The sequence below is a fragment of the Coregonus clupeaformis genome, chromosome 27 (assembly GCF_020615455.1).
Source record: "Coregonus clupeaformis isolate EN_2021a chromosome 27, ASM2061545v1, whole genome shotgun sequence".
In the NCBI taxonomy this organism is placed as follows: domain Eukaryota; kingdom Metazoa; phylum Chordata; class Actinopteri; order Salmoniformes; family Salmonidae; genus Coregonus; species Coregonus clupeaformis.
This window is the reverse complement of record NC_059218.1, coordinates 18,001,283-18,026,859: the sequence shown is the minus strand read 5'-3', so window position 1 is coordinate 18,026,859 and position 25,577 is coordinate 18,001,283. Positions and strand designations below refer to the sequence as shown.

General features: G+C 41.8%; 1 protein-coding gene across 1 annotated transcript; it reads right to left on the bottom strand.

Annotated features, from left to right (window-relative positions):
* Positions 1–3,858: 3,858 nt before the first annotated feature.
* On the bottom strand, positions 3,859–24,815 carry LOC121541141 (interleukin-6 receptor subunit beta). The gene is made up of 16 exons (XM_041850118.2): positions 24,718–24,815; positions 24,416–24,454; positions 16,782–16,838; positions 16,549–16,672; positions 16,219–16,370; positions 15,904–16,049; positions 14,254–14,395; positions 14,025–14,107; positions 13,625–13,829; positions 7,976–8,155; positions 7,648–7,779; positions 6,328–6,486; positions 5,791–5,931; positions 5,596–5,689; positions 5,385–5,466; positions 3,859–5,255 (listed from the first exon to the last, which is right to left on the bottom strand). Exons 1-16 carry the CDS (start codon positions 24,755–24,757, stop codon positions 4,827–4,829), a joined length of 2,205 nt encoding a protein of 734 aa, XP_041706052.1. The 5' UTR covers positions 24,758–24,815; the 3' UTR covers positions 3,859–4,826.
* Positions 24,816–25,577: the final 762 nt, after the last annotated feature.

The window sequence follows — 25,577 nt, the reverse complement described above, 5'->3', positions numbered from 1 at the left end:
ACTGAGCACGCCCCCATTCTCATCGACGGGGCTGTAGTGGAACAGGTTGAGAGCTTCAAGTTCCTTGGTGTCCACATCACCAACGAACTATCATGGTCCAAACACACCAAGACAGTCGTGAAGAGGGCACGACAAAGCCTATTCCCCCTCAGGAGACTAAAAAGATTTGGCATGGGTCCTCAGATCCTCAAAAAATTCTACAGCTGCACCATCGAGAGCATCCTGACTGGTTGCATCACCGCCTGGTATGGCAACTGCTTGGCCTCTGACCGCAAGGCACTACAGAGGGTAGTGCGTACGGCCCAGTACATCACTGGGGCAAAGCTCCCTGCCATCCAGGACCTCTATACCAGGCGGTGTCAGAGGAAGGCCCTGAAAATTGTCAAAGACTCCAGCCACCCTAGTCATAGACTGTTCTCTCTGCTACCGCACGGCAAGCGGTACCGGAGTGCCAAGTCTAGGTCCAAAAGACTTCTCAACAGCTTCTACCCCCAAGCCATAAGACTCCTGAACAGCTAATCATGGCTACCCGGACTATTTGCACTGCCCCCCCCCCCCACCCTTTTTACGCTGCTGCTACTCTGTTAAGTATTTATGCATAGTCACTTTAACTCTACCCACATGTACATATTACCTCAACTACCTCAACTAGCCGGTGCCCCCGCACATTGACTATGCAACGGTACCCCCCTGTATATATAGCCTCCCTACTGTCACTTTATTTTACTGTATATATAGCCTCCCTACTGTCACTTTATTTTACTTCTGCTCTTTTTTTCTCAACACTTTTTTTGTTGTTGTTTTATTCTTACTTTTTTGTTTAAAATAAATGCACTGTTGGTTAAGGGCTGTAAGTAAGCATTTCACTGTAATGTCTGCACCTGTTGTATTCGGCGCATGTGACCAATAAAATTTGATTTGATTTGATTTGAAACGCCATGCTCTACCAACTGAGCTACACGGGGCTATAATTATAATTATTACAATTGAGGATTTTAATCACAATAGAAGCACTGCTGGCACAGGACAGTTTTTTAAAATCATGACTCCTTCTCTTTCTATACTATTTTTATGACAAACAATTGCACAGTTTGTACATGACAATTTACAGTGTGTATGGCCCCAAGTAGCTCAGATGGTAGAGCATGGTGCTTGCAACGCCAGGGTTGTGGGTTCGATTCCCACGGGGGCCAGTATGAAAATGTATGCATTCACTAACTGTAAATCGCTCTGGATAAGAGCGTCTGCTAAATGACTAAAATGTATGTGCTTTTTTTTTGTTGCTGCTTTTCTTGGCCAGGGTGCATTTGAAAAAGAGATGTCAATCTCAATATGACTTCCCTGGATAAATCAATTCATACAGTGCCTTCAGAAAGTATTCATACTAGGGGTGTAACGATTCGTTTTAACAACGATTCGATTTGTATCACGATTCGTGGTTGTCGATACGATTCAAGGACGATATTGGTTCATTTAGAACGATACGATCCGAAACGATTCAGTGACTTGAAATCGATTCAGTAACCTTTTAGCCAAAAATTCAACCAGTGTGACTGAAATAAATACCTGGATACTGGACAGTGCAGGTGAAGTTTCCTAGATTCCTGTTTCTTGTAAGGACCGCAATGGTGGCTTGATAATTTCTCGCTCGTCGGCTTCTCCTCTGTCGTCCGCCATGCTATGTTTTGTTGTCTTTGCGCCTTTGCGCTGCTGCTGGCGCGGGGCGATGACGTCACGGATAGGCAGACTGAATCGAGTAATGTTTAAAGCCTTTATCATTAAAAGTGCTAAGAAAAAACATCCATATAAAGTCTGACGTGCTTAAATCCAATGGGTTATTTCCTAGTATCGATACAATCGATTTATTACATTTTAAAACGATGTTAGATTGATATATGTTGTCCAAAAGGCCAACACGCCGAGCACAGATCGATGTAGTTGGATCATAGGAATATAAATCGATACATCGATGTAGTAGATGGATCGTTACACCCCTAATTCATACCCCTTCACTTATTCCACATTTTGTTGCGTTATAGCCTGAATTCAAACATTTTCTCACCCATCTACACACAATACCCCATAATGACAAAGTGAAAACATGTTTTTGAAATTTTAGCAAATAAAATGAAATACAGAAATATCTCATAAACATAAGTATTCACACCCCTGAGTCAATACTTTGTAGAACCACCTTTGGCAGCGATTACAGCTGTGAGTCTTTCTGGGTAACTTTCTAAGAGCTTTGCACACCTGGATTGTACAATATTTGCCCATTTATTATTGTCAAAATTCTTTAACCTCTGTCAAATTCATTGTTGATCATTGCTAGACAACCATTTCAGGTCTTGCCATAGATTCTCAAATAGATTTAAGTCAAAACGGTAACTCAGCCACTCAGGAACATTTACTGTGTTCTTGGTAAGCAACTCCAGTGTGGATTTGGCCTTTTGGTTATTTTGGTGTTTTAGGTTATTGTCCTGCTGAAAGGTTAATTTGTCTCCCAGTGTCTGGTGGAAAGCAGACTGAACCAGGTTTTCCTCTAGGATTTGACCTGTGCTTAGCTCCATTCCGTTTCTTTTTTATCCTGAAAAACTTCCCAGTCCTTAACTATTACAAGCATACACATAACATGATGCAGCCACCACTATGCCTGAAAATATGAAGAGAGGTACTCAGTAATGTGTTGTATTGGATTTGCCCCAAACATACACTACATGACCAAAAGTATGTGGACACCTGTTCGTTGAATATCTCTTTCCAAAATCATGGGCATTAATATGGAGTTAGTCCAACCCTTTGCTGCTATAACAGCCTTCACTCTTCTGGGAAGGCTTTCCACTAGTTGTTGGAACATTGCTGTGGGGACTTGCTTCCATATAGCCACAAGAGCATTAGTGAGGTCGGGCACTGATGTTGGGTGATTAGGCCTGGCTTGCAGTCGGCATTCCAATTCATCCCAAAGGTGTTCAATGGGGTTGAGGTCAGGGCTCTGTGCAGGCCAGTCAAGTTCTTTCACACCGATCTCGACAAACCAATTCTGTATGGACCTAGCTTTGTGCACGGGGGCATTGTCATGCTGAAACTGGAAAGGGCCTACCCAAACTGTTGCCACAAAGTTGGAAGCACAGAATCATCTAGAATGTCATTGTATGCTGTAGCGTTAAGATTTCCCTTCACTGGAACTAAGGGGCCTAGCCCGAACCATGAAAAACAGCCCCAGACCATTATTCCTCCTCCACTAAACTTTACAGTTGGCACTATGCATTCGGGCAGATCACAAGGAAATCCTGGCCAGCCAAATCCTCCCATAACCCGGACGACACAGGGCCAATTGTGCGCCGCCTCATGGGTCTCCCAGTCATGGCCGGCTGTGCCACAGCCTGGGATCAAACCCGGGTCTGTAGTGACGCCTCAAGCACTGCGATGCAGTGCCTTAGACCGCTGCGCCACTCGGGAGGCCCCATTCTGTGAGCTTGTGTGGCCTACCACTTCGCGGCTGAGCCGTTATTGCTCCTAGACGTTTCCACTTCACAATAACAGCACTTAAAGTTGACCGGGGCATCTCTAGCAGGGCAGATATTTGACAAACGGACTTGTTGGAAAGGTGGCATCTTATGACGGTGCCACGTTGAAAGTCACAGAGTTCTTCAGTAAGGCCAGACTACTGCCAATGTTTGTCTATGGAGATTGCATGGCTGTCTGCTCGATTTTATGCAAAGGGTGTTGCTGAAATGGCCGAAACCACTAATTTGAAGGGTTGTCCAAATACTTTTGTATATATAGTGTATCTACAGGTAACTGCCAAAATAAAGGAAACACTTGAGTAAATGAGAGATTCAAAGTTTATTGAAAGCAGGTGCTTCCTCGCAGGTGTGGTTCCTGACTTAATTAAGCAATGAACATCCTATCATGCTTCGGGTCATGTATAAAATGCCCAGTTGGCTATTATTTTGGCTACCATGGCTAGAAGAAGTGACTTTGAAAGAGGTGTCTCAAGGGAGCATAGGGGGTTTAAAGGGTGTGTGTCACCAGATCTCAACACAATTAAACACTTATGGGAGTATCAGCACCGGCGTCTGAGACAGCATTTTCCACCACCAGCGTTTTCGTGGACGAATGGTGTTGCATTCCTCCAATAGAGTTCCAGACACTTCTAGAATCCATGCCAAGGAACTTTGAAGCTGTTCCGGCAGTTACCTGTATGCCTATGTTTCTGATGTTGGACAGGTTCACTATGCCAGTTTACGTAAACAGAGAATAAAATAAAATGGTTTCTGAGAATATCACAGTGAGATGAAACCACAAGGGATGGTATCGTTAGACTGTCACTGTTCATTTGCTGTCTCCCAAGCTGGGCTCAGAGGAAGAGATAATCAATTCATTGTTTGGATAGGCCAGAAATGTGACACGTCACTGCCTATGCAAATGTCGGGTCTGAAACGTGACACTTCAAGTCAGCTCTGCTTAGAGAGTGGAAATGGGACAGCAGACAGATGGGGCTTTTCGGCATTATAAGGCACGGGACCCTGCGGCGTTCACAGAGCGCTTAGTACACCAAAATGTCAGTCGGAACCGGTCCAGAACCACTCAAACACCTAAGAGTATGCTAGTCAACACTGAGACACTGATGGCAGCCGATGACTCTGTTACATAGAGAAAGGCCTAGAATGGTTGCACAGCATCTCAGTGAGAAAAGCAGATTCTAGAATCTACAGTAAACATTCTCAATGACCCGTGGTATACACCTCAGTGTTCTGAGTTGGACTGGTGCTGCCTTGGGTCTGGTGGATGTAATCTAACTCTGGTCTGAGTCTAACCCTGGCTCAGTATGTGTCCTCTGACTGGCTTGACTGACCCTGGGGTTCCAATGATGACAATGATGATGACGTAGTGTCTGGAACACACTGTGGCATAGCCTGTTGGAAGAGTTCCATGGTGGTGTAATCACTCAGAAAGGCCAACGGTTGGCACTGGTGGGCAACCGTACTGATGAGGACAGGGTCTGTCTGTCTAATGTCTGTGGGAATAGATGTAATGGTGTCAGAAGTGGGATCTTGAGCTCTACTGTCTGTGGCTATGGTTGACAGAGAAGGCCCTTGGCTCTCCTCGTAGTCTGTGTTGAAGTGCAGACATGAGTCAGCATTGCTATGGAGGTTGCTAACGGGAGACATTTCTTCTCTTCCGTCGACAACGTGTAGACTGTTGGAGTCCCCCTCCTCTTCCTTCTGTCGGTTGATGAGCTCCAGGAGTTCCTATGAGAATCAATCACTCAATCTTTATTGTCCCGGAGGCGGAAGACAACCAACAGCAACAGGGCATGATCTGAGACATGCTATAAAAATGTTATGAAACTCTCCTGCATCATTATACAATGTTCTTACCAGATCGCAGACCCCATCTATTTTCTGGATGGCATTGCTGTTACCTGGATTGGGGATACTCGGCCAAAGTAGTTTCTTTGCTCTGAAAATACATGTTGCCATGGAATTCATTCAAGGTTTCCATCACTTGAATTTCACTGGACAACAGTTAAGAACAAAGCAAAACTAATAGATATAAATGCACCTTTGCCTAAAAACATGATGACTGTACCTTTTTAACAACTGAGAGCCGAGATAAACCACAAGTAATAGTAAAGTTACTCCAACAATGGCCCCTGCTATCACACTGCTCACAGTCAGGGATGCTGGGAAGGGAAAGAAGACAGTATTGGTCTGGCATTCAAAATGTGGGAAATCAGAGATTTTCATTGCAATATAACCATTGGTGATAGATCAACAAGCAAACCTGGTTTGGTTTCAAAGTATGCAGCTGAGCTTCTCACTCCCATTCCTGCACTAGTGAAGGCAGACAACTGGACCCGGTACACAGTACTGTTCTTTAGGTCTACCAACTCATAGCTGGTTGAAGCAGCATCCACAGTGATGTCTGTTACAGCGAGAACACCAATAATTAAAAAAGTCAGTGACGCATCAGAATAAGAAGTAGTAACACCACACAATCATTTTAAGGAAGTTACTACTTAAACAACGATTCTCGTTTAAAACTCTAGCCTTTTGGGAACTAGACGTGGCGGTAAGAATATCTGATAGTGTGCAAGAAGGCTTAACTTATTTTAAAAAAAGAACTGTACATATTTATAGGATATTAGTCACAAACTATAAAACATTCTACGTGAGACATGTAAAAGGCAGAAGTTGCTCACACTGTACTTTATGCACATTCTACTGTATGAATAATCACTCACTGCACGTCTCTTAGGCCAACATCAACTTGGCACCTGTTTGTAAACATCTAAATAAACAATACATCAATCAATCTTACTTGTTTCAGCATCTGTCCCATCCTGCAGCCTATCTGTGTAGTGGAGGACGTAGCCCAGCAGGAAACCTCTGTTGTCCTCCTCAGGGACAGCCGTCCACTTCAGCACCACGGAACTCTGGCTAACATTGGTGCTGATGTTCCCTGGGGCACTGATAGGGGCTGAGAGGAAAAGACACTGAATCTGATCACAATGCATTTATGATTAATTGGTTTGTTGGTTGATTGATTTAGACATACAGGTGCTAAGGTGTCATGTACTTATACTGTAAACAGCTTGTAAGTAAGTATATGAAGTGGCTCCCTGTGTCTTCGCTTATGGTATGTGTTTGTGTGATGATGAGATGCCCCTTGTGTTCTACTCTAGTACTGGTTTAATCTAGTACAACCCCAAGGAGATGTTAAGTGCCAACATGTTTCAAGCAGACCACCATAGTCCCTGTGCCCAAGAACACAAAGGTAACCTGCCTAAATGACTACCGATCCGTAGCACTCACATCTGTAGCCATGAAGTGCTTTGAAAGGCTGGTCATGGCTCACATCAACACCATTATCCCAGAAACCCTAGACCCACTCCAATTTGCATACCGCCCCAACAGATCCACAGATGATGCAATCTCTATTGCACCTATGTGAGAATGCTATTCATTGACTACAGCTCAGCGTTCAACACCTTAGTGTCCTCAAAGCTCATCACTAAGCTAAGGACCCTGGGACTAAACACCTCCCTCTGCAACTGGATCCTGGACTTCCTGACGGGCCGCCCCACGGTGGTAAGGGTAGGTAACAACACATCTGCCACACTGATCCTCAACACGGGGGCCCCTCAGGGGTGCGTGCTCAGTCCCCTCCTATACTCTCTGTTCACCCATGACTGCATGACCAGGCACGACTCCAACACCATCATTAAGTTTGCCGATGACACAACAGTGGTAGGCCTGATCACATACAACGATGAGACAGCCTATAGGGAGGAGGTCAGGGTCCTGGCCGTGTGGTGCCAGGACAACAACCTCTCCCTCAACGTGATCAAGACAAATGAGATGATTGTGGACTACAGGAAAAAGAAGAGGACCGAGCACGCCCCCATTCTCATCGACAGGGCTGTAGTGGAGCAGGTTGAGAGCTTATTTTTTTATTTAATGTTTTTGTGGTATTTTTGTTTTGGTATTCTTTCTTAAAATTGCATTGTTGCTTAAGGGCTTGTAAGTAAGCATTTCACTGTAAGGTCTACACCTGTTGTATTCGGTGCGTGTGACAAATACAATTTGATTTGATTTTAATGGAAGTGTGGCCTTAATATCAGTTTAATTTTAGACTCACATCCTTCAGTGAAGAAGGCCTGGACGCTCCCGTAGGTGCTCTCGCTGTTGTTGATGAACTTCAGGTTGCAGGGCTCTTTGTCTGGCCTCGTGTGCAGAGTGAAGGTGTACCTCTTATACTGCTCTAATGGCTCTATAGTTTATACAACAACAAGAGTGGTTTTAAATGGGGAAACATCTTTCATCAGGACAAACTGGATTTGTGGTAGGCAGCTTATATCTGTTAAACATATGCAATGTGTAGTTCTGGTTATGATAATATGCTGTATCTGAATATGTGAATCCTCTGTTGTTTTCATGTTAACACAGGAGAGAGGTATGTACCCTACCATTCAATTGTATGACTTCATAGTTGTTCTCATCCTCATAGAAGGACTTGTAGGCAGCTTTCTCTCCTCTCCTCCACCACTCCACTGAGAAGCAGGAGTAGGTTTTGATCAGGTCATCCACCCAGGAGACAGTGAAGGACGTGTTGCCATTGAATGTCACATTCAGCTTCCCATATAAGACTGTAGAGACAAACCAAACAACACGTCAAGGCCCTTTCTCCTGCATCTGAGATATCTATGAGATGTCCCACTTCAACAGACTGATTTCATACACTGTTAAAATAGAAAGACTCAAAACCCCATCATTGTGTAGTGAAACCATGAAAAGTGGTGCACCTAAGCTGAGATATGGTGTTTGGGGGGTGTTTGAATGTAAACTCAATGTAAGTGTTACAATACTCTGAATGTATTTCAAAACAGAATGTAAGTATTCTAAAATTACAAAAGTGGTTCTTCAATCTGAATATTGGTGTTTTTAACCCCCTAGAGTCGATATCTAATTAGCATAATACAAATATCCCCATACAAATCTTTCAGTTTAAGCTAGAGCTACAGTATCTGTTTTTTTGCATTGGATGCGTCTCAATCCACCGCATCTGCCAATGTCGCACTTCCGCATCTGTGATGAAAGGTGACAGAGCTAGAGCAGTGTATGTCAGACCATGGGACATCCTGAAAATCGGTCTTCTCACAAAATCGTCTGTAGCGTCTGAAATATGGTATATATATATATAAAAACATGGGGGATTGGAAGTGATGCAGACAATTACATTGATGGAAGTTACAATCTATCTGCAATATTAAGATGATCTACCCCCCCCCCAAAAAAAAAAAAAATATATATATATAACAAAAATAAATAAAAAACACAAGATGCCATTGGAACACAGAACTGATGGTTGCTGATAATGGGCCTCTCTACGCCTATGTAGATATTCCATAAAAAATCAGCCGTTTCCAGCTACAATTTGCCATTTACAACATTAACAATGTCTACACTGTATTTCTGATCAATTTGATGTTATTTTAATGGACAAAAAAAATTGCTTTTCTTTCGAAAACAAGGACATTTCTAAGATACCCCAAACTTTTGAACAGTAGTGTATATGTGGAGACTGTTTAGTGCCAAAAATAAGGGGTTAAATACATGTAAAAAAAAATATATAGATATATATATATGTGTATGTTTCCTGATCTTTCTTATATCTCTCATATATAGGACAGACACTTCTGTTGTTCCACATAGTGAATCTGTTATTCAATGTGTTTGTATGGGCTAATAGCAATAACGCCAAATAAAATATTTTATCAAAAAATTAAAAAATGGGGGGGGGGGGATACATCAAGATGTTTAAAAATTCTAAATCAAAATGATCCTTGGTATGACCTTCTTAAAACAATTCCATATAGCTTAGTAGAACCTCCCCTGGTTTAGACAGGGCTTAGACTCTTCTTTTTTATAAGAGAGTCTTGTGAAAACCATTGTTGGTGTTTCAGTGCATGTAAAAGGCAGCATCAAAACACAAATGGCAGACTGTGTGTCTCTCATACAATCAAATGGTTTTGAAATGCCAATGGTTTATAGTGTAAATATTGATTGAAGATGATTTTCAGACAATATATTAATTGACCATTTTGGTCCCGCTTTAAATGATGTTCAGCTAGTAAAGGCTTCATAAAGCCTTCATAATGCCTTCATAAGCACTACATAAATGTGTTACAAAGCACCTATAACCGTATGTCATGCTTTATAATGGGTTCATAAATGTGGCATGACTGTGTGACAATCACCAATGCCATATGTGACATAACCCACTATGTCGAATATGATATAAACATGTGCTTTATAAAGGGTGACATGTTGTGCTGAAGGATGGCATACGTTCTAAAGTGATGTCATGTTAGTCACATTGCACCAAATCTTGTTCCCAGACACTTCCACCCCAAATGTACGGAAGGTCTGGTGGACCAACGCATCAAACATGGCCTTCATTAGTTAGGGTTAGGTTTAAAATCACATTTTAAGAAGATTAATTGTGGGAAAGGGCAGGGTTTAGCCATTATTATACATTTTTGAATGTTTTAAGTAGAATTCTATGGTCACTCCCACTAAGGCCAACTTTGAATGGTTGATATCCCAGGCTTATACAGTTGAAGTCGGAAGTTTACATACACCTTAGCCAAATACATTTAAACTCAGTTTTTCACAATTCCTGACATTTCATCCTAGTAAAAATGCCCTGTCTTAGGTCAGTTAGGATCACCACTTTATTTTAAGAATGTGAAATGTCAGAATAATAGTAGAGAGAATTATTTATTTCAGCTTTTATTTCTTTCATCACATTCCCAGTGGGTTAATATTTGGTAGCATTGCCTTTAAATTGTTTAACTTGGGTCAAACGTTTTCGGGTAGCCTTCCACAAGCTTCCCACAATAAGTTGGGTGAATTTTGGCCCATTCCTCCTGACAGAGCTGGTGTAACAGAGTCAGGTTTGTAGGCCTCCTTGCTCGCACACGCTTTTTCAGTTCTGCCCACAAATGTTCTATAGGATTGAGGTCAGGGTTTTGTGATGTCCACTCCAATACCTTGACTTTGTTGTCCTTAAGCCATTTTGCCACAACTTTGGAAGTATGCTTGGGGTCATTGTCCATTTGGAAGACCCATTTGCGACCAAGCTTTAACTTCCTGACTGATGTCTTGAGATGTTGCTTCAATATATCCACATAATTTTCCTTCCTCATGATGCCATCTATTTTGTGAAGTGCACCAGTCCCTCCTGCAGCAAAGCACCCCCACAGCATGATGCTGCCACCCCCGTGCTTCACGGTTGGGCTGGTGTTCTTCGGCTTGCAAGTGACCCCCTTTTTCCTCCAAACGTAACGATGGTCATTATGGCCAAACAGTTCTATTTGTGTTTCATCAGACCAGAGGACATTTCTCCAAAAAGTACGATCTTTGTCCCCATGTGCAGTTGCAAACCGTAGTCTGGCTTTTTTTATGGCGGTTTTGGAGCAGTGGCTTCTTCCTTGCTGAGCGGCCTTTCAAGTTATGTCGATATATGACACGTTTTACTGTGGATATAGATACTTTTGTACCTGTTTCCTCCAGCATCTTCACAAGGTCCTTTGCTGTTGTTCTGGGATTGATTTACACTTTTCGCACCAAAGTACATTCATCTCTAGGAGACAGAACGCGTCTCCTTCCTGAGTGGTATGACGGCTGCGTGGTCCCATGGTGTTTATACTTGCGTACTATTGTTTGTACAGATGAATGTGGTACCTACAGGTGTTTGGAAATTGCTTCCAAGGATGAACCAGACTTGTGGAGGTCTACCATTTTCTTCTGAGGTCTTGACTGATTTCTTTTGATTTTCCCATGATGTCAAGCAAAGAGGCACTGAGTTTGAAGGTAGGCCTTGAAATACATCCACAGGTACACCTCCAATTGACTCAAATGATGTCAATTAGCCTATCAGAAGCTTCTAAAGCCATGACATCATTTTCTGGAATTTTCCAAGCTGTTTAAAGGCACAGTCAACTTAGTGTATGTAAACTTCTGACCCACTGGAATTGTGATACAGTGAATTATAAGTGAAATAATCTGTCTGTAAACAATTGTTGGAAAATTGACTTGTGTCATGCACAAAGTAGATGTCCTAACCGACTTGCCAAAACTATAGTTTGTTAACAAGAAATTTGTGGAGTGGTTGAAAAACGAGTTTTAATGACTCCAACCTAATTGTATGTAAACTTCTGACTTCAACTGTAGGTGCTGTGTGTGCAATAGCCTGGGGATTACATTACACCAAGAAACACTTACCTTGATGAAAGCCCCCAAACTAAATACATTGAATGTGTCCTTCTTCTGAAACCAAGTTACATGTTCCTCAGTACACAAACACAACAAAAACAAGCCATACTGCGTGGTGCTGGGCCCAGTCAGGTCTTTGACACATTTACCCACTCCCCCACTGAAAGATCAGCCACAAAATGTTGGCACCATTGAAACATGTTGTAATCAAGCCCTGGTTTCCAGCATGGGAACAGAAGAGGAATACCTAGTGCGGTAGACTCAGGTTGGACTATTTCATCTTGGTTCTGGCACGTGCGCACACACACACACACACACACACACACACACACACACACACACACACACACACACACACACACACACACACACACACACACACACACACACACACACACACACACAAGCTTTGCAGGTTCATCAACCCATTTAAATACCTCTCACACCCTACAGTAACCTTCATAAATCAGCAGAACGTTAATAACCTATTTATTGACACTTTATGTAGTGTCCTGTAATACTTAGTTTGAAGTGAGACACCTTTTGTCATTCATAACACATCCATAAAGACTATATCGCATGACGCTGTACTTAATTTAAAGTCAGACCCATTTGGTCATTTATAACACATGCATAAATGCCTTGTATCATATGACGCTGTACTTACTATAAAGTCAGACACCTTTGGTCATAATCATAACACATACATAACGGCTTAATGATGTAAACGCAAATGTATTAACACCACCCTTGTTACATTCAGACTTGAGATAAGTAGACTTAACATGGACTCAATAAAACATGGACTTAAGTCAAAACATTCCATGTTAAATCCACTCAAATCTCAATTCTGAATTCAGTAAGATGTCAAATTTATTTGGAATTTTACCCACTCACCCACTTACCGTGAGGAACTTCGGCCCCCATATCAGAAGACAAATGTTTAGATTATTAAAGGCCAAATGTGAACTTCAAACACTGTGCTGCCGTACTGTTTAGAATTTCCCCAGTCTGGGACATGGAGGTGGAGAGAGGGCATTCATGTCAGGTGTGCCCTCTAGCAAACTCTATGGTCAACTATAAAAACAGGCAAGTTTGTGGGCGCTGCCCCTATATTCAGGTCCTTCACGAAACTCAGACAGGAAAGAACACACCAAACATTCAGGTAAAACTCTCCAAAACAATCCAAGAAAGTATGTGTCAATGACAACATGAGTACAACATGTTATTACATTGAAGAAGGAAACAGAAAAGGAATTCACTCAACAAGACTCCCATTTACAGTATTTGGAAAATCCAGAAGGGATCTAATTCTGCACTAGACAGGATTCAAAACACCATAATAGTGTTTAGGAGCTTTGGAGAGAGGAAATGACAGCAAAAGAGAAGGGTTCTAATTATGCACTAAACAGAACTTGAAACACCATAATAGTGTTTTCAACCTTTTACGGGTTAGTCTCTTGCAAGGTGTTGCACAACTCTTGATTACGTGGTGTAACAACACACCATGTCATGTTTCAGAACACCTTAGGATGAATGTTTCAGTACACCTTAAATCTGTCTCAAAACCCCTTACAACCATGTGTTTCAAAACTCCAGCAATGTTAAGGTTTCGTCTTAACGTTGGGGGCAGATCAGCTGCCACTAGTTTTAGTGTTACAAAACACTTCATTTTAACAGTGTACTGTTAAGCAGGAGAGCAACTAGTAATTCATTTCTGATGCAAAAACTGAACTGAACTAATATTACTGCTCAGGCAAAAAAAAAAAAAAAAATCCTAACATGGCCAGAGTGTATGATCCCGATATTGGAGGTTAACGGTAGATAGCTATTTCTACCTTTGTCGTCCAGTGGAGGTATAGTCCTTTGTGCTGTAGGTGAGGTCCCAGCCCTGTTGAGGGCTGTGATGGTGAGGTGGTAGGCTGAGTGAGACAGGGCCAGTCTGAGTAGGGACCTGCTGGTGTTGAAGGTCTCAATGGGGTCCTCTCCGGAGGCCTTCCCCACAGTCACACTGTAGCCCTCCACTAACTCACTGGCTGCAAACTGGAACGAACATTTTAGGAGCAAGGTTACAGGCCTAACCATAGCTTCATACAATATATATTACATATAGTGTAGTGCAATAAACTATTGTATTACTTTATACCTACATCTGTTGTAGATATTATGTTTATAAATCATGCAGGTTAACTAACAAACGTAGTATTTTGACATTGTATTTTTGTAAGGTGAAGTTACCTTCCATTTTATGATCACTAATCTACTTCCTTTGGTTTGTGGAAAATCTTCTACCATCTCAATGACAGGCTTATCATTAAGTTCTAAAAAATATTAAATAAAATGGACACATTTTGCTTATTTGATGTTGAACGTTAGTAGATCAGTAGAATAGAGAATTGATTGACTATTTTGGTAAGACCATTGAGAAGATTTCTAGATTGTCGCTTTAGGTAAAAGGTAAACTCACCAGGTGGGACAGTGAAAGACTTGCTCCAGGGGCACTGGGTACATTTGTCATTGGCCACACACTGTATCTGCACTGCATAGGACAGTGAGGAGTTAAGATTACCCAGAGTGCACCTATTGTTATCCTTGGATTGCACTGGTGGCTATAGAGAACACAAATGAGAGGTTAGGTCAGTATACCTTGAGAAAGAAAAACGGTCTAAAGTTGTATATTCTCCAGTCTTGGACAACTAGGTTTGATTTCCCGGACACAGATTAGGCCTAATCCGGCCTCCTGAGTGGCACAGTGGTCTAAGGCACTGCATCGCAGTGCTAGCTGTGCCACTAGAGATCCTGGTTCGAGTCCAGGCTCTGTCGCTGCAGGCCGCGACCGGGAGACCCATGGGGCGGCGCACAATTGGCCCAGCGTCGTCCAGGGTAGGGAGGGTTTGGCCGGCAGAGATGTCCTTGTCCCATCGCGCACTAGCGACCCCTGTGGCGGGCCGGGCGCAGTGCACGCTGACTCGGTCGCCAGGTTGGTGCGGCTGGCTTCCCGGGTTAAACAGGCACTGTGTCAAGAAGCAGTGCGGCTCGGTTGGGTTGTGTTTCGGATGACGCACGACTCTCGACCTTCGCCTCTCCCGTGTCCGTACGGGGGTTGCAGCGATGGGACAAAGACTGTAACTACCAATTGGATACCACGAAATTGGGGAGAAAAAGAGGGGTAAAAAAACAACAACAACATATTAATCAAAAAAAGATTAGGCCTAATCCTGGACTGAAAATAACTTTCAATGGAGATTCTCCAATGACTAGGCTTAATCTGTGTTCGGGACTAGTCTTATTTTGTGACCGGGGAACCGGCCCCAAGAGTTTCATTATTCATGCCAGTTTGTTTCAAGTCTATAATCTATTTGTAACTGCCAAATTAAAGGAAACACCACCACGAGAAATTCCATAATTTGGTGTTTTGTTGATGGTGGTGGAAAATGCTGTCTCAAGTGCCCATAAGGGTTCAATTGGGTTTCGATCTGGTGACTGAGACACACACACACACACACGTTTGTATGTTTTACTATCCTTGTGGGGACCAAACAATTGATTCCCAAAATCCTATTTTTCCTAACCTTAACTTAACCCTAACTCTAATCCTATCCCTAACCTTAACTCTTAACCCTAATTCTAACCATTACCCCTAACCCTAATTATAACCCTAACTGTAACCCTAATTGTAACCCTAAACCTAACCCCTATGCCTAAAATAGCCTTTTTCCTTGTGGGGACCGGCGAAATGTCCCCGCTTGTCCGAATTGTCCTTGTTTTATTATCCTTGTGAGGACTTCTGGTCCCCACAAGGGTAGTAAAACCAAAATCAGACACACACACACACACACACATCCTTTAAACCACCTATGGTCCTTTGAGACCCCCTTTCAAAGTCACTGAGATATATTCTTCTAGCCATGGTAGCCATAATAATGGGCAACTGGGATATTTTTATACATGACTCTAAGCATGATGGGATGTTAATTGCCTAATCAACTCAGGAACCACAACTGTGTGGAAGTACCTGCTCATTTACTCAAGTGTTTCCTTTATTTTGGCAGTTACCTGTGTCTCTATATGAGCTGCAGGCAGACAGTACCCTTCAGATCTGACTTTTAAAGCCCACCTCTTTCCATGACTCGCTCGTCAGGTTCTTGTATCTCACAGAGTACAGCGCAATATATTTGTTCTCCTCCTTCCTCCAGGAGGCCTGGATATCCAGCTGTCTTGAATGGCGATTGAAGTGTACATTAGATGGGGGGCCGCATCGAACTGCAATGTTAGGACAACATGTGATAACGTATCATTGTCATACTATATTTTGTATTCAACAATATACAAATTGGACTGGTCACATATTATGCTTGCTGTAATCCCATAGGCTATCCTTCTATCACATAATGGAAGTGAATAAATGCATAGATGATTAACATAAACATACCCAATTTTTTAGGTGAACCTCTGAAAAAGGACTTTGTACAGCTCTTCGGATCACTCTCGTCAAACACATGAGCCGTCATGTTAAGCTTTTTGGACAGACTAATAGTCTGAGATGTCCCTGATATGTTTGCATACATTTTGCAAGAGTTTTTCCTGTGAAGAATATCAAATTGAATAGAATTTAGTATTTTATTTCAATTAATTATGTATATTTTTTGCTATTCTGCCTAGTCTACAGTGCACCCTAAACGCAAACAATCAAATGATATAATACAACCACAGAGATACATTAAATTACTGTGTTATATTTCATTCTGTTGATACAACTTACTGTTCTATAATGAGTGTGTATCTGTGTGTTTGGTAGACAGTGTGTTTTCTAGGTGTCCACACACATTCCCAGGCAATCATACTTAAGCCCAGAGGTACAAAGCAAACTAATTCACGGACTCCGTCTGAAAAGAAAGGTTCAAAAGAGCAACTAGATTGTCACAACAAAGACTTATCAACCCTCTCAAATGCATCTGAACAAAATCTTAGTAGTTGGAATTGTTCTGTCATTACCTTGAAATGTGACACAGTGTCCATAACGTGAAGAGATATTCTTGCACCTACAGGTCACTGAAATGTACAGTATTATCAATACATCATGTATCAAACCATTTCATGATGTGACACCATAAATAGACCGTAGAACAAATAACAGATAATAACAGTGCCTTCGGAAAGTATTCAGACCCGTTGACTTTTTCCACATTTTGTTAGGTTACAGCCTTATTCTAAAATTGATTAAATTGTTTTTGTCCCTCATCAATCTACACACAATAATGACAAAGCAAAAATAGGTTTATAGAAATGTTTCCTAATTTATTAAAAATATAAAATGGAAATACCACATTTACATAAATATTCAGACCTTTTACTCAGTACTTCGTTGAAGGACCTTTGGCAGCGATTACAGCCTCGAGTCTTCTTTGGTATGACGCTACAAGCTTGGCACACCTGTATTTGGGGAGTTTCTCCCATTCTTCTCTGCAGATCCTCCCAAGCTCTGTCAGGTTGGATGGGGAGCGTTGCTGCACAGCTATTTTCAGGTCTCTCCAGAGATGTTAGATCGGGTTCAAGTCCGGGCTCTGGCTGGGCCACTCAAGGACATTCAGAGACTTGTCCCGAAGCCACTCCTGTGTTGTCTTGGCTATGTGCTTAGGGTCGTTGTCCTGTTGGAAAGTGAACCTTCACCCCAGTCTGAGGTCCTGAGCACTCTGGAGCAGGTTTTCATCAAGGATCTCTCTGTACTTTGCTCCGTTCATCTTTTCCTCGATCCTGACTAGTCTCCCAGTCCCTGCTGCTGAAAAACATCCCCACAGCATGATGCTGCCACCACATGCTTCACCGTAGGGATGGTGCCAGGTTTCCTCCAGATGTGACACTTGGCATTCAGGCCAAGGAGTTCAATTTTGTTTCTCATGGTCTGCGAGTCCTTTAGGTGCCTTTTGGCAAACTCCATGCGGGCTGTCAGGTGCTTTTTACTGAGGAGTGGCTTCTGTCTGGCCACTCTACCATAAAGGCCTGATAGCCATCCTGTAGCTCAGTTGGTAGAGCATGGCGCTTGCAACGCCAGGGATGTGGGTTCGGTTCCCACGGGGGGCCAGTATGAAAAACGTGCTGCAAAGATGGTTGTCCTTCTGGAAGGTTCTCCCATCTCCACAGAGGAACTCTGGAGCTCTGTCAGAGTGACCATCGGGTTCTTGGTCACCTCCCTGACCAAGGCCCTTCTCCCCCGATTGCTCAGTTTGGCCTGGCGGTCAGCTCTAGGAAGAGTCTTGGTGGTTCCAAACTTCTTCCATGTAAGAATGATGGAGGCCACTGTGTTCTTGGGGACCTTCAATGCTGAGACATTTTTTGGTACCCTTCCTCAGATCTGTGCCTCGACACAATCCTGTCTCGGAGCTCTACGGACAATTCCTTCAACCTCATGGCTTGGTTTTTGCTCTGACATGCACTGTCAACTGTGGGACCTTATTAAGACAGGTGTGTACCTTTCAAAATCATGTCCAATCAATTGAATTTACCACAGGTAGACTCCATCTCAAGGATGATCAATGGAAACAGGATGCACCTGAGCTCAATTTCGAGTCTCATAGCAAAGGGTCTGAATACAAAAGTTTGGGGTCACTTAGAAATGGACTTGTTTTCGAAAGAAAAACAATTTTTTTGGAATATCTACACACAGTGAGGGAAAAAAGTATATGATCCCCTGCTGATTTTGTACGTTTGCCCACTGACAAAGAAATGATCAGTCTATAATTTTAATGGTAGGTTTATTTGAACAGTGAGAGACAGAATAACAATAAAAAAAATCCAGAAAAACGCATGTCAAAAATGTTATGAATTGATTTGCATTTTAATGAGGGAAATAAGTATTCGACCCCTCTGCAAAACATGTCTTAGTACTTGGTGGCAAAACCCTTGTTGGCAATCACAGAGGTCAGACGTTTCTTGTAGTTGGCCACCAGGTTTGCACACATCTCAGAAGGGATTTTGTCCCACTCCTCTTAGCAGATCTTCTCCAAGTGATTAAGGTTTCGAGGCTGACGTTTGGCAACTCGAACCTTCAGCTCCCTCCACAGATTTTCTATGGGATTAAGGTCTGGAGACTGGCTAGGCCACTCCAGGACCTTAATGTGCTTCTTCTTGAGCCACTCCTTTGTTGCCTTGGCCGTGTGTTTTGGGTCATTGTCATGCTGGAATACCCATCCACGACCCATTTTCAATGCCCTGGCTGAGGGAAGGAGGTTCTCACCCAAGATTTGACGGTACATGGCCCCGTCCATCGTCCCTTTGATGTGGTGAAGTTGTCCTGTCCCCTTAGCAGAAAAACACCCCCAAAGCATAATGTTTCCACCTCCACGTTTGACGGTGGGGATGGTGTTTTTGGGGTCATAGGCAGCATTCCTCCTCCTCCAAACACGGCGAGTTGAGTTGATGCCAAAGAGCTCGATTTTGGTCTCATCTGACCACAACACTTTCACCCAGTTCTCCTCTGAATCATTCAGATGTTCATTGGCAAACTTCAGACGGGCCTGTATATGTGCTTTCTTGAGCAGGGGGACTTTGCGGGCGCTGCAGGATTTCAGTCCTTGACGGCATAGTGTGTTACCAATTGTTTTCTTGGTGACTATGGTCCCAGCTGCCTTGAGATCATTGACAAGATCCTCTCGTGTAGTTCTGGGCTGATTCCTCACCGTTCTCATGATCATTGCAACTCCACGAGGTGAGATCTTGCATGGAGCCCCAGGCCGAGGGAGATTGACAGTTATTTTGTGTTTCTTCCATTTGCGAATAATCGCACCAACTGTTGTCACCTTCTCACCAAGCTGCTTGGTGATGGTCTTGTAGCCCATTCCAGCCTTGTGTAGGTCTACAATCTTATCCCTGACATCCTTGGAGAGCTCTTTGGTCTTGGCCATGGTGGAGAGTTTGGAATCTGATTGATTGATTGCTTCTGTGGACAGGTGTATTTTATACAGGTAACAAGCTGAGATTAGGAGCACTCCCTTTAAGAGTGTGCACCTAATCTCAGCTCGTTACCTGTATAAAAGACACCTGGGAGCCAGAAATCTTTCTGATTGAGAGGGGGTCAAATACTTATTTCCCTCATTAAAATGCAAATGAATTTATAATATTTTTGCCATGCATTTTTCTGGATTTTTTGTTGTTGTTATTCTGTCCCTCACTGTTCAAATAAACCTACCATTAAAATTATAGACTGATATTTTCTTTGTCAGTGGGCAAACGTACAAAATCAGCAGGGGATCAGATACTTTTTTCCCTCACTGTAGGCGTACAGAGGCCCATTATCAGCAACCATCAGTCCTGTGTTCCAACGGCACGTTGTGTTTGCTAATCCAAGTTTATCATTTTAAAAGGCTAATTGATCATTAGAAAACCCTTTTGCAATGATGTTAGCACAGCTGGAAATTGCCGTGCTGATTAAAGAAGCAATAAAACTGGCCTTCTTGAGACTAGTTGAGTATCTGGAGCATCAGCAATTGTGGGTTTGATTACAGGCTCAAAATGGCCAGAAACAAATAACTTTCTCATGAAACTTGTCAGTCTATTCTTGTTCTGAGAAATGAAGGCTATTCCATGCGAGAACTTGCCAAGAAACTAAAGATCTTGTACAACGCTGTGTACTACTCCCTTCACAGAACAGCGGAAACTACCAGAATAGAAAGAGGAGTGGGAGGCCTCGGTGCACAACTGAGCAAGAGGACAAAAACATTAGTTTCTAGTTTGAGAAACAGATGCCTCACAGGTCGTCAACTGGTAGCTTCATTAAGTAGTACCCACCAAACAATGTCAACTGTGAAGAGGCGACTCCGGGATGCTGACCTTCTAGGCAGAGTTGCAAAGAAAAAGCCATATCTCAGACTGGCCAATAAAAAGAAAAGATTAAGATGGGCAAAAGAACACTGACACAGGACAGAGGAAGATTGGTAAAAAGTGTTATGGACAGACAAATCGAAGTTTGAGGTATTCGGATCACAAAGAAGAACATTTGTGAGATGCAGACCAAATGAAAGGATGCTGGAGGAGTGCTTGATGCCATCTGTCAAGCATGGTGGAGGCAATGTGATGGTCTGGGGGTGCTTTGGTGGTGGTAAAGTGGGAGATTTGTACAGGGTAAAAGGGATCTTGAAGAAGGAAGGCTATCACTCCATTTTGCAACGCCATGCCATACCCTGTGGATGGCGCTTGATTGGAGCCAATTTCCTCATACAACAGGACAATGACCCAAAGCACAGCTCCAAACTATGCAATAACTATTTAGGGAGGAAGCAGTCAGCTGGTATTCTGTCTATAATGGAGTGGCCAGCACAGTCACCGGATCTCAACCCTATTGAGCTGTTGTGGGAGCAGCTTGACCGTATGGTATGTAAGAAGTGCCCATCAAGCCAATCCAATTTGTGTGAGGTGCTTTAGGAAGCATGGGGTGAAATCTCTTCAGATTACCTGAAGAAATTGACAACTAGAATGCCAAAGGTCTGCAAGGCTGTAATTACTGCAAATGGAGGATTCTTTGACAAAAATGTATATTAAAAATTATTATTTCTAACCTTGTCAATGACTACATTTCCTATTCATTTTGCTATATTTCCTATTCAAACTCATTTCATGTATGTTTTCATGGAAAACAAGGACATTTCTAAGTGACCCCAAACTTTTGAACGGTAGTGTATATATACACACACACACACACACACACACACACACACACACACACACACACACACACACACACACACACACACACACACATATATATATATATATATATATATATATATATATATATATATATATATACATACATACAAATTAACTTTTAAGAAGGCACACCTGTTAATTGAAATGCATGCCAGGTGACTACCTCATGACGCTGGTTGAGAGAATGCCAAAAGTGTGCAAAGCTGTCATCAAGGCAAAGGGTGGCTATTTGAAGAATCTCAAATATAACATATATTTTGATTTGTTTAACACTTTTTTGGTTACTACATGTTTCCATATGTGTTATTTCATAGTTTTGATGTCTTCACTATTATTCTACAATGTAAAAAATAGTACAAATAAAGAAAAACCTTTGAATGAGTAGGTGTGTCCAAACTTTTGACTGGTAGTATAATCATATATATATATATATATATATATATATATATATATATACACACACACACAGTTGAAGTCGGAAGTTTACATACACTTAGGTTGGAGTCATTAACTCGTTTTTCAACCACTCCACAAATTTCTTGTTAACAAACTATAGTTTTGCCAAGTCGGTTAGGACATCTACTTTGTGCATGACAAGTAATTTTTCCAACAATTGTTTACAGACATATTATTTCACTTATAATTCACTGTATCACAATTCCAGTGGGTCAGAAGTTTACATACACTAAGTTGACTGTGCCTTTAAACAGCTTGGAAAATTCTAGAAAATAATGTCATGGCTTTAGAAGCTTCTGATAGGCTAATTGACATCATTTGAGTCAATTGGAGGTGTACCTGTGGATGTATTTCAAGGCCTACGTTCAAACTCAGTGCCTCTTTGCTTGTCATCATGGGAGAAAAGAAATTGTAGACCTCCACAAGTCTGGTTCATCCTTGGGAGCAATTTCCAAACGCCTGAAGGTACCACATTCATCTGTACAAACAATAGTACGCAAGTATAAACACCATGGGACCACGCAGCCTTCATACCGCTCAGGAAGAAGACGCGTTCTTTCTCCTAGAGATGAACGTACTTTGGTGCGAAAAGTGCAAATCAATCCCAGAACAACAGCAAAGGACCTTGTGAAGATGCTGGAGGAAACGGGTACAAAAGTATCTATATCCACAGTAAAACGAGTCCTATATCGACATAACCTGAAAGGCCGCTCAGCAAGGAAGAAGCCACTGCTCCAAAACCGCCATAAAAAAGCCAGACTACGGTTTGCAACTGCACATGGGGACAAAGATCGTACTTTTTGGAGAAATGTGCTCTGGTCTGATGAAACAAAAATAGAACTGTTTGGCCATAATGACCATTGTTATGTTTGGAGGAAAAAGGGGAATGCTTGCAAGCCGAAGAACACCATCTCAACCGTGAAGCACGGGGGTGGCAGCATCATGCTGTGGGGGTGCTTTGCTGCAGGAGGGGCTGGTGCACTTCACAAAATAGATGGAATCATGAGGAAAGAAAATTATGTGGATATTGTGATGTCACGAGAGGCTGTGTCCTGGAGGGACGTTACATCCCCCTGAGATGGCTGCAAACCCAGACAGCTATGGCTCCATCTGCTGGTATGGTCGGGAACTCCAACCCTCTATGGCCAATCTTCCCACGCAGCTGAAACCAATCAGGAGCTGATGGGCTGAAGGTTTGTTGAAGGGAAGAGACACGGTCTCCAAGCTGGGCTCTCTGGAGGACAAGAGTGCTGCACGTCCACTTCCATGAGGAATATAAGGATTTGGAGATACTTACCTTTGGGAAATACTCACCTTTGGATATATGCACCTGTGGAAATACGTGTGGGACATTTGGAAGGACGTTTTGCTGGGTTGGCCACTAGCTGCAACGTGGAATACAGTAAGACTGGGGAAAAGTTATTTGAGCGAGGGAGAGTTATGATGTTGGATGTGGAAGAGACATCCCTGAACTGTTAACCCTTAAGAGCCACCAGAGAACAGAATTGTGCTATACTTTCGTTAGTTTCCCAAGACCTTTAATAAAATCCTTGTTTTGGTTGAACCTGGTCTCCTTGCACTACTTGAGCAATCCCGCTGAAAGCTGTGTAGCCTCTCGTGACATCACAATATATTGAAGCAACATCTCAAGACATCAGTCAGGAAGTTAAAGCTTGGTCGCAAATGGGTCTTCCAAATGGGCAATGACCCCAAGCATACTTCCAAAGTTGTGGCAAAATGGCTTAAGGACAACAAAGTCAAGGTATTGGAGTGGCCATCACAAAGCCCTCAATCCTATAGAAAATGTGTGTACAGAACTGAAAAAGCGTGTGCGAGCAAGGAGGCCTACAAACCTGACTCAGTTACACCAGCTCTGTCAGGAGGAATGGGCCAAAATTCACCCAACTTATTGTGGGAAGTTTGTGGAAGAAGGCTACCCGACGCGTTTGACCCAAGTTAAACAATTTAAAGGCAATGTTACCAAATACCAATTGAGTGTATGTACACTTCTGACCCACTGGGAATGTGATGAATTAAATAAAAGCTGAAATAAATTATTCTCTCTACTAATATTCTGACATTCCACATTCTTAAAATAAAGTGGTGATCCTAACTGACCTAAGACAGGGAATTTTTACTAGGATTAAATGTCAGGAATTGCGAAAAACTGAGTTTAAATGTAGTTGGCTAAGGTGTATGTAAACATCCGACTTCAACTGTATGTGTATATATATATATATATATATATATAGAAATATATATAGAAATATATATATATATATATATATATATATATAAATATATATATAAATATATATATATATAATATATATATATATATATATATATATATATATATATAAATGCACTATATACAGTATATACTGTATATATGCATGCCTTTGCATTTATGTTTTGTTTTAAACAGTATTTTGTCTGGAAATCATAATTTAAGAATAGTTCAAACATACCTGGGGAAGAGAGTGTGGTAAAATATTCAAAGAGAACACCTAAAAAATAGAGACAGCAGTTAGTCAAAACACATAATCGAAGATCGTCATCATTCCTGGGACACCTGGTTACTCAAAATTAGATATACTGAGTGGAGGAGAATAGAATGAGAAAATACTTAAAAGGACGTCAATTACAACAACCTCATTGACATACAGTAAATAGGGCAATGGAGGTTGGGATACACCATATGGTGGAAATGTAGATTTCTTAGATGTAATCTTTAGGCTTTTACAGAATTAATTATAAGAAAAGTACTTACCAAAGATGAAATAGGGCAGAGGTTTGTGCAGAAAATGCATTGTTGGTCTTTGTGTCTCATAGAATAGAGCTCCAATTCATAGCCATATTTGATGTCTCTTCCTGGTTTTGTGTCTGACAGCCAAGAAGTTCTGTGAGGTTTTAAAGTGGCTTCATGAACAGCAGCTAGCCATTCATGTGTGCTCACCACCCACACACGCAAGCCCACAGAGAAAGAGAAAGCATGTCTATTATCACAAATATTTCATTTTTACAGAATGTCTTTCTTTGTTTTTCCAACGACAGAAAGGAAATATATTACGATTGAGTTATTTTTTTTATTTTAAAAATTATCTTACATTTGTTCCAGATAGATGAGGACATTTTACAATAAAATCATTTAAGAAATATTAAGAAAGTAATGCATTGTTAAGAAGTCCTTTGAATGACATGCAATAAATAAATAATCAACCAACCAATAAAAGACAGCTGTACACCAACACTATACCAATCCTCATAACAGCTTTATATCCTGAATCATATTTATCCTCATTCAATCTATGCTTGTTGAAGCTTTGTATTTTCTGCCTTTCCCACATTCTTACAATAGTCTTACCCATTATACAGTATGGTGCACCTGTTATACTAAAGTGTTTTCGAAGCACAGAATCTAACTGGATGAGTTGACTACTCTTCTCTATTCAGAACAAATTACTGGTATGAACAGAGTGTGACTCAGACAAAGAAATGCATAATACCCCAAACTTCAGCTATTTCAGGATTTCTAACGAGTTCTCTCTCTGCTTTCAAGGAACTGTATTCGCAATTCTCTGAAAAACAACAAATACCCACTGTTTTTGGTAATAACACAGCACTGTGCGT

Bases quoted from the DNA above. Each gene is read 5' to 3' on its own strand.
- LOC121541141 (XM_041850118.2), bottom strand. From the start codon at position 24,757: ATGCATTTTCTGCACAAACCTCTGCCCTATTTCATCTTTG. The intron at 16,839-24,415 runs GTATGTTTGAAC...TGTACATTTCAG, and splicing joins TACCACACTCTCTTCCCCAG to TGACCTGTAGGTGCAAGAAT. The intron at 5,467-5,595 runs GTACAGTCATCA...ATGTATTTTCAG, and splicing joins GGCTCTCAGTTGTTAAAAAG to AGCAAAGAAACTACTTTGGC.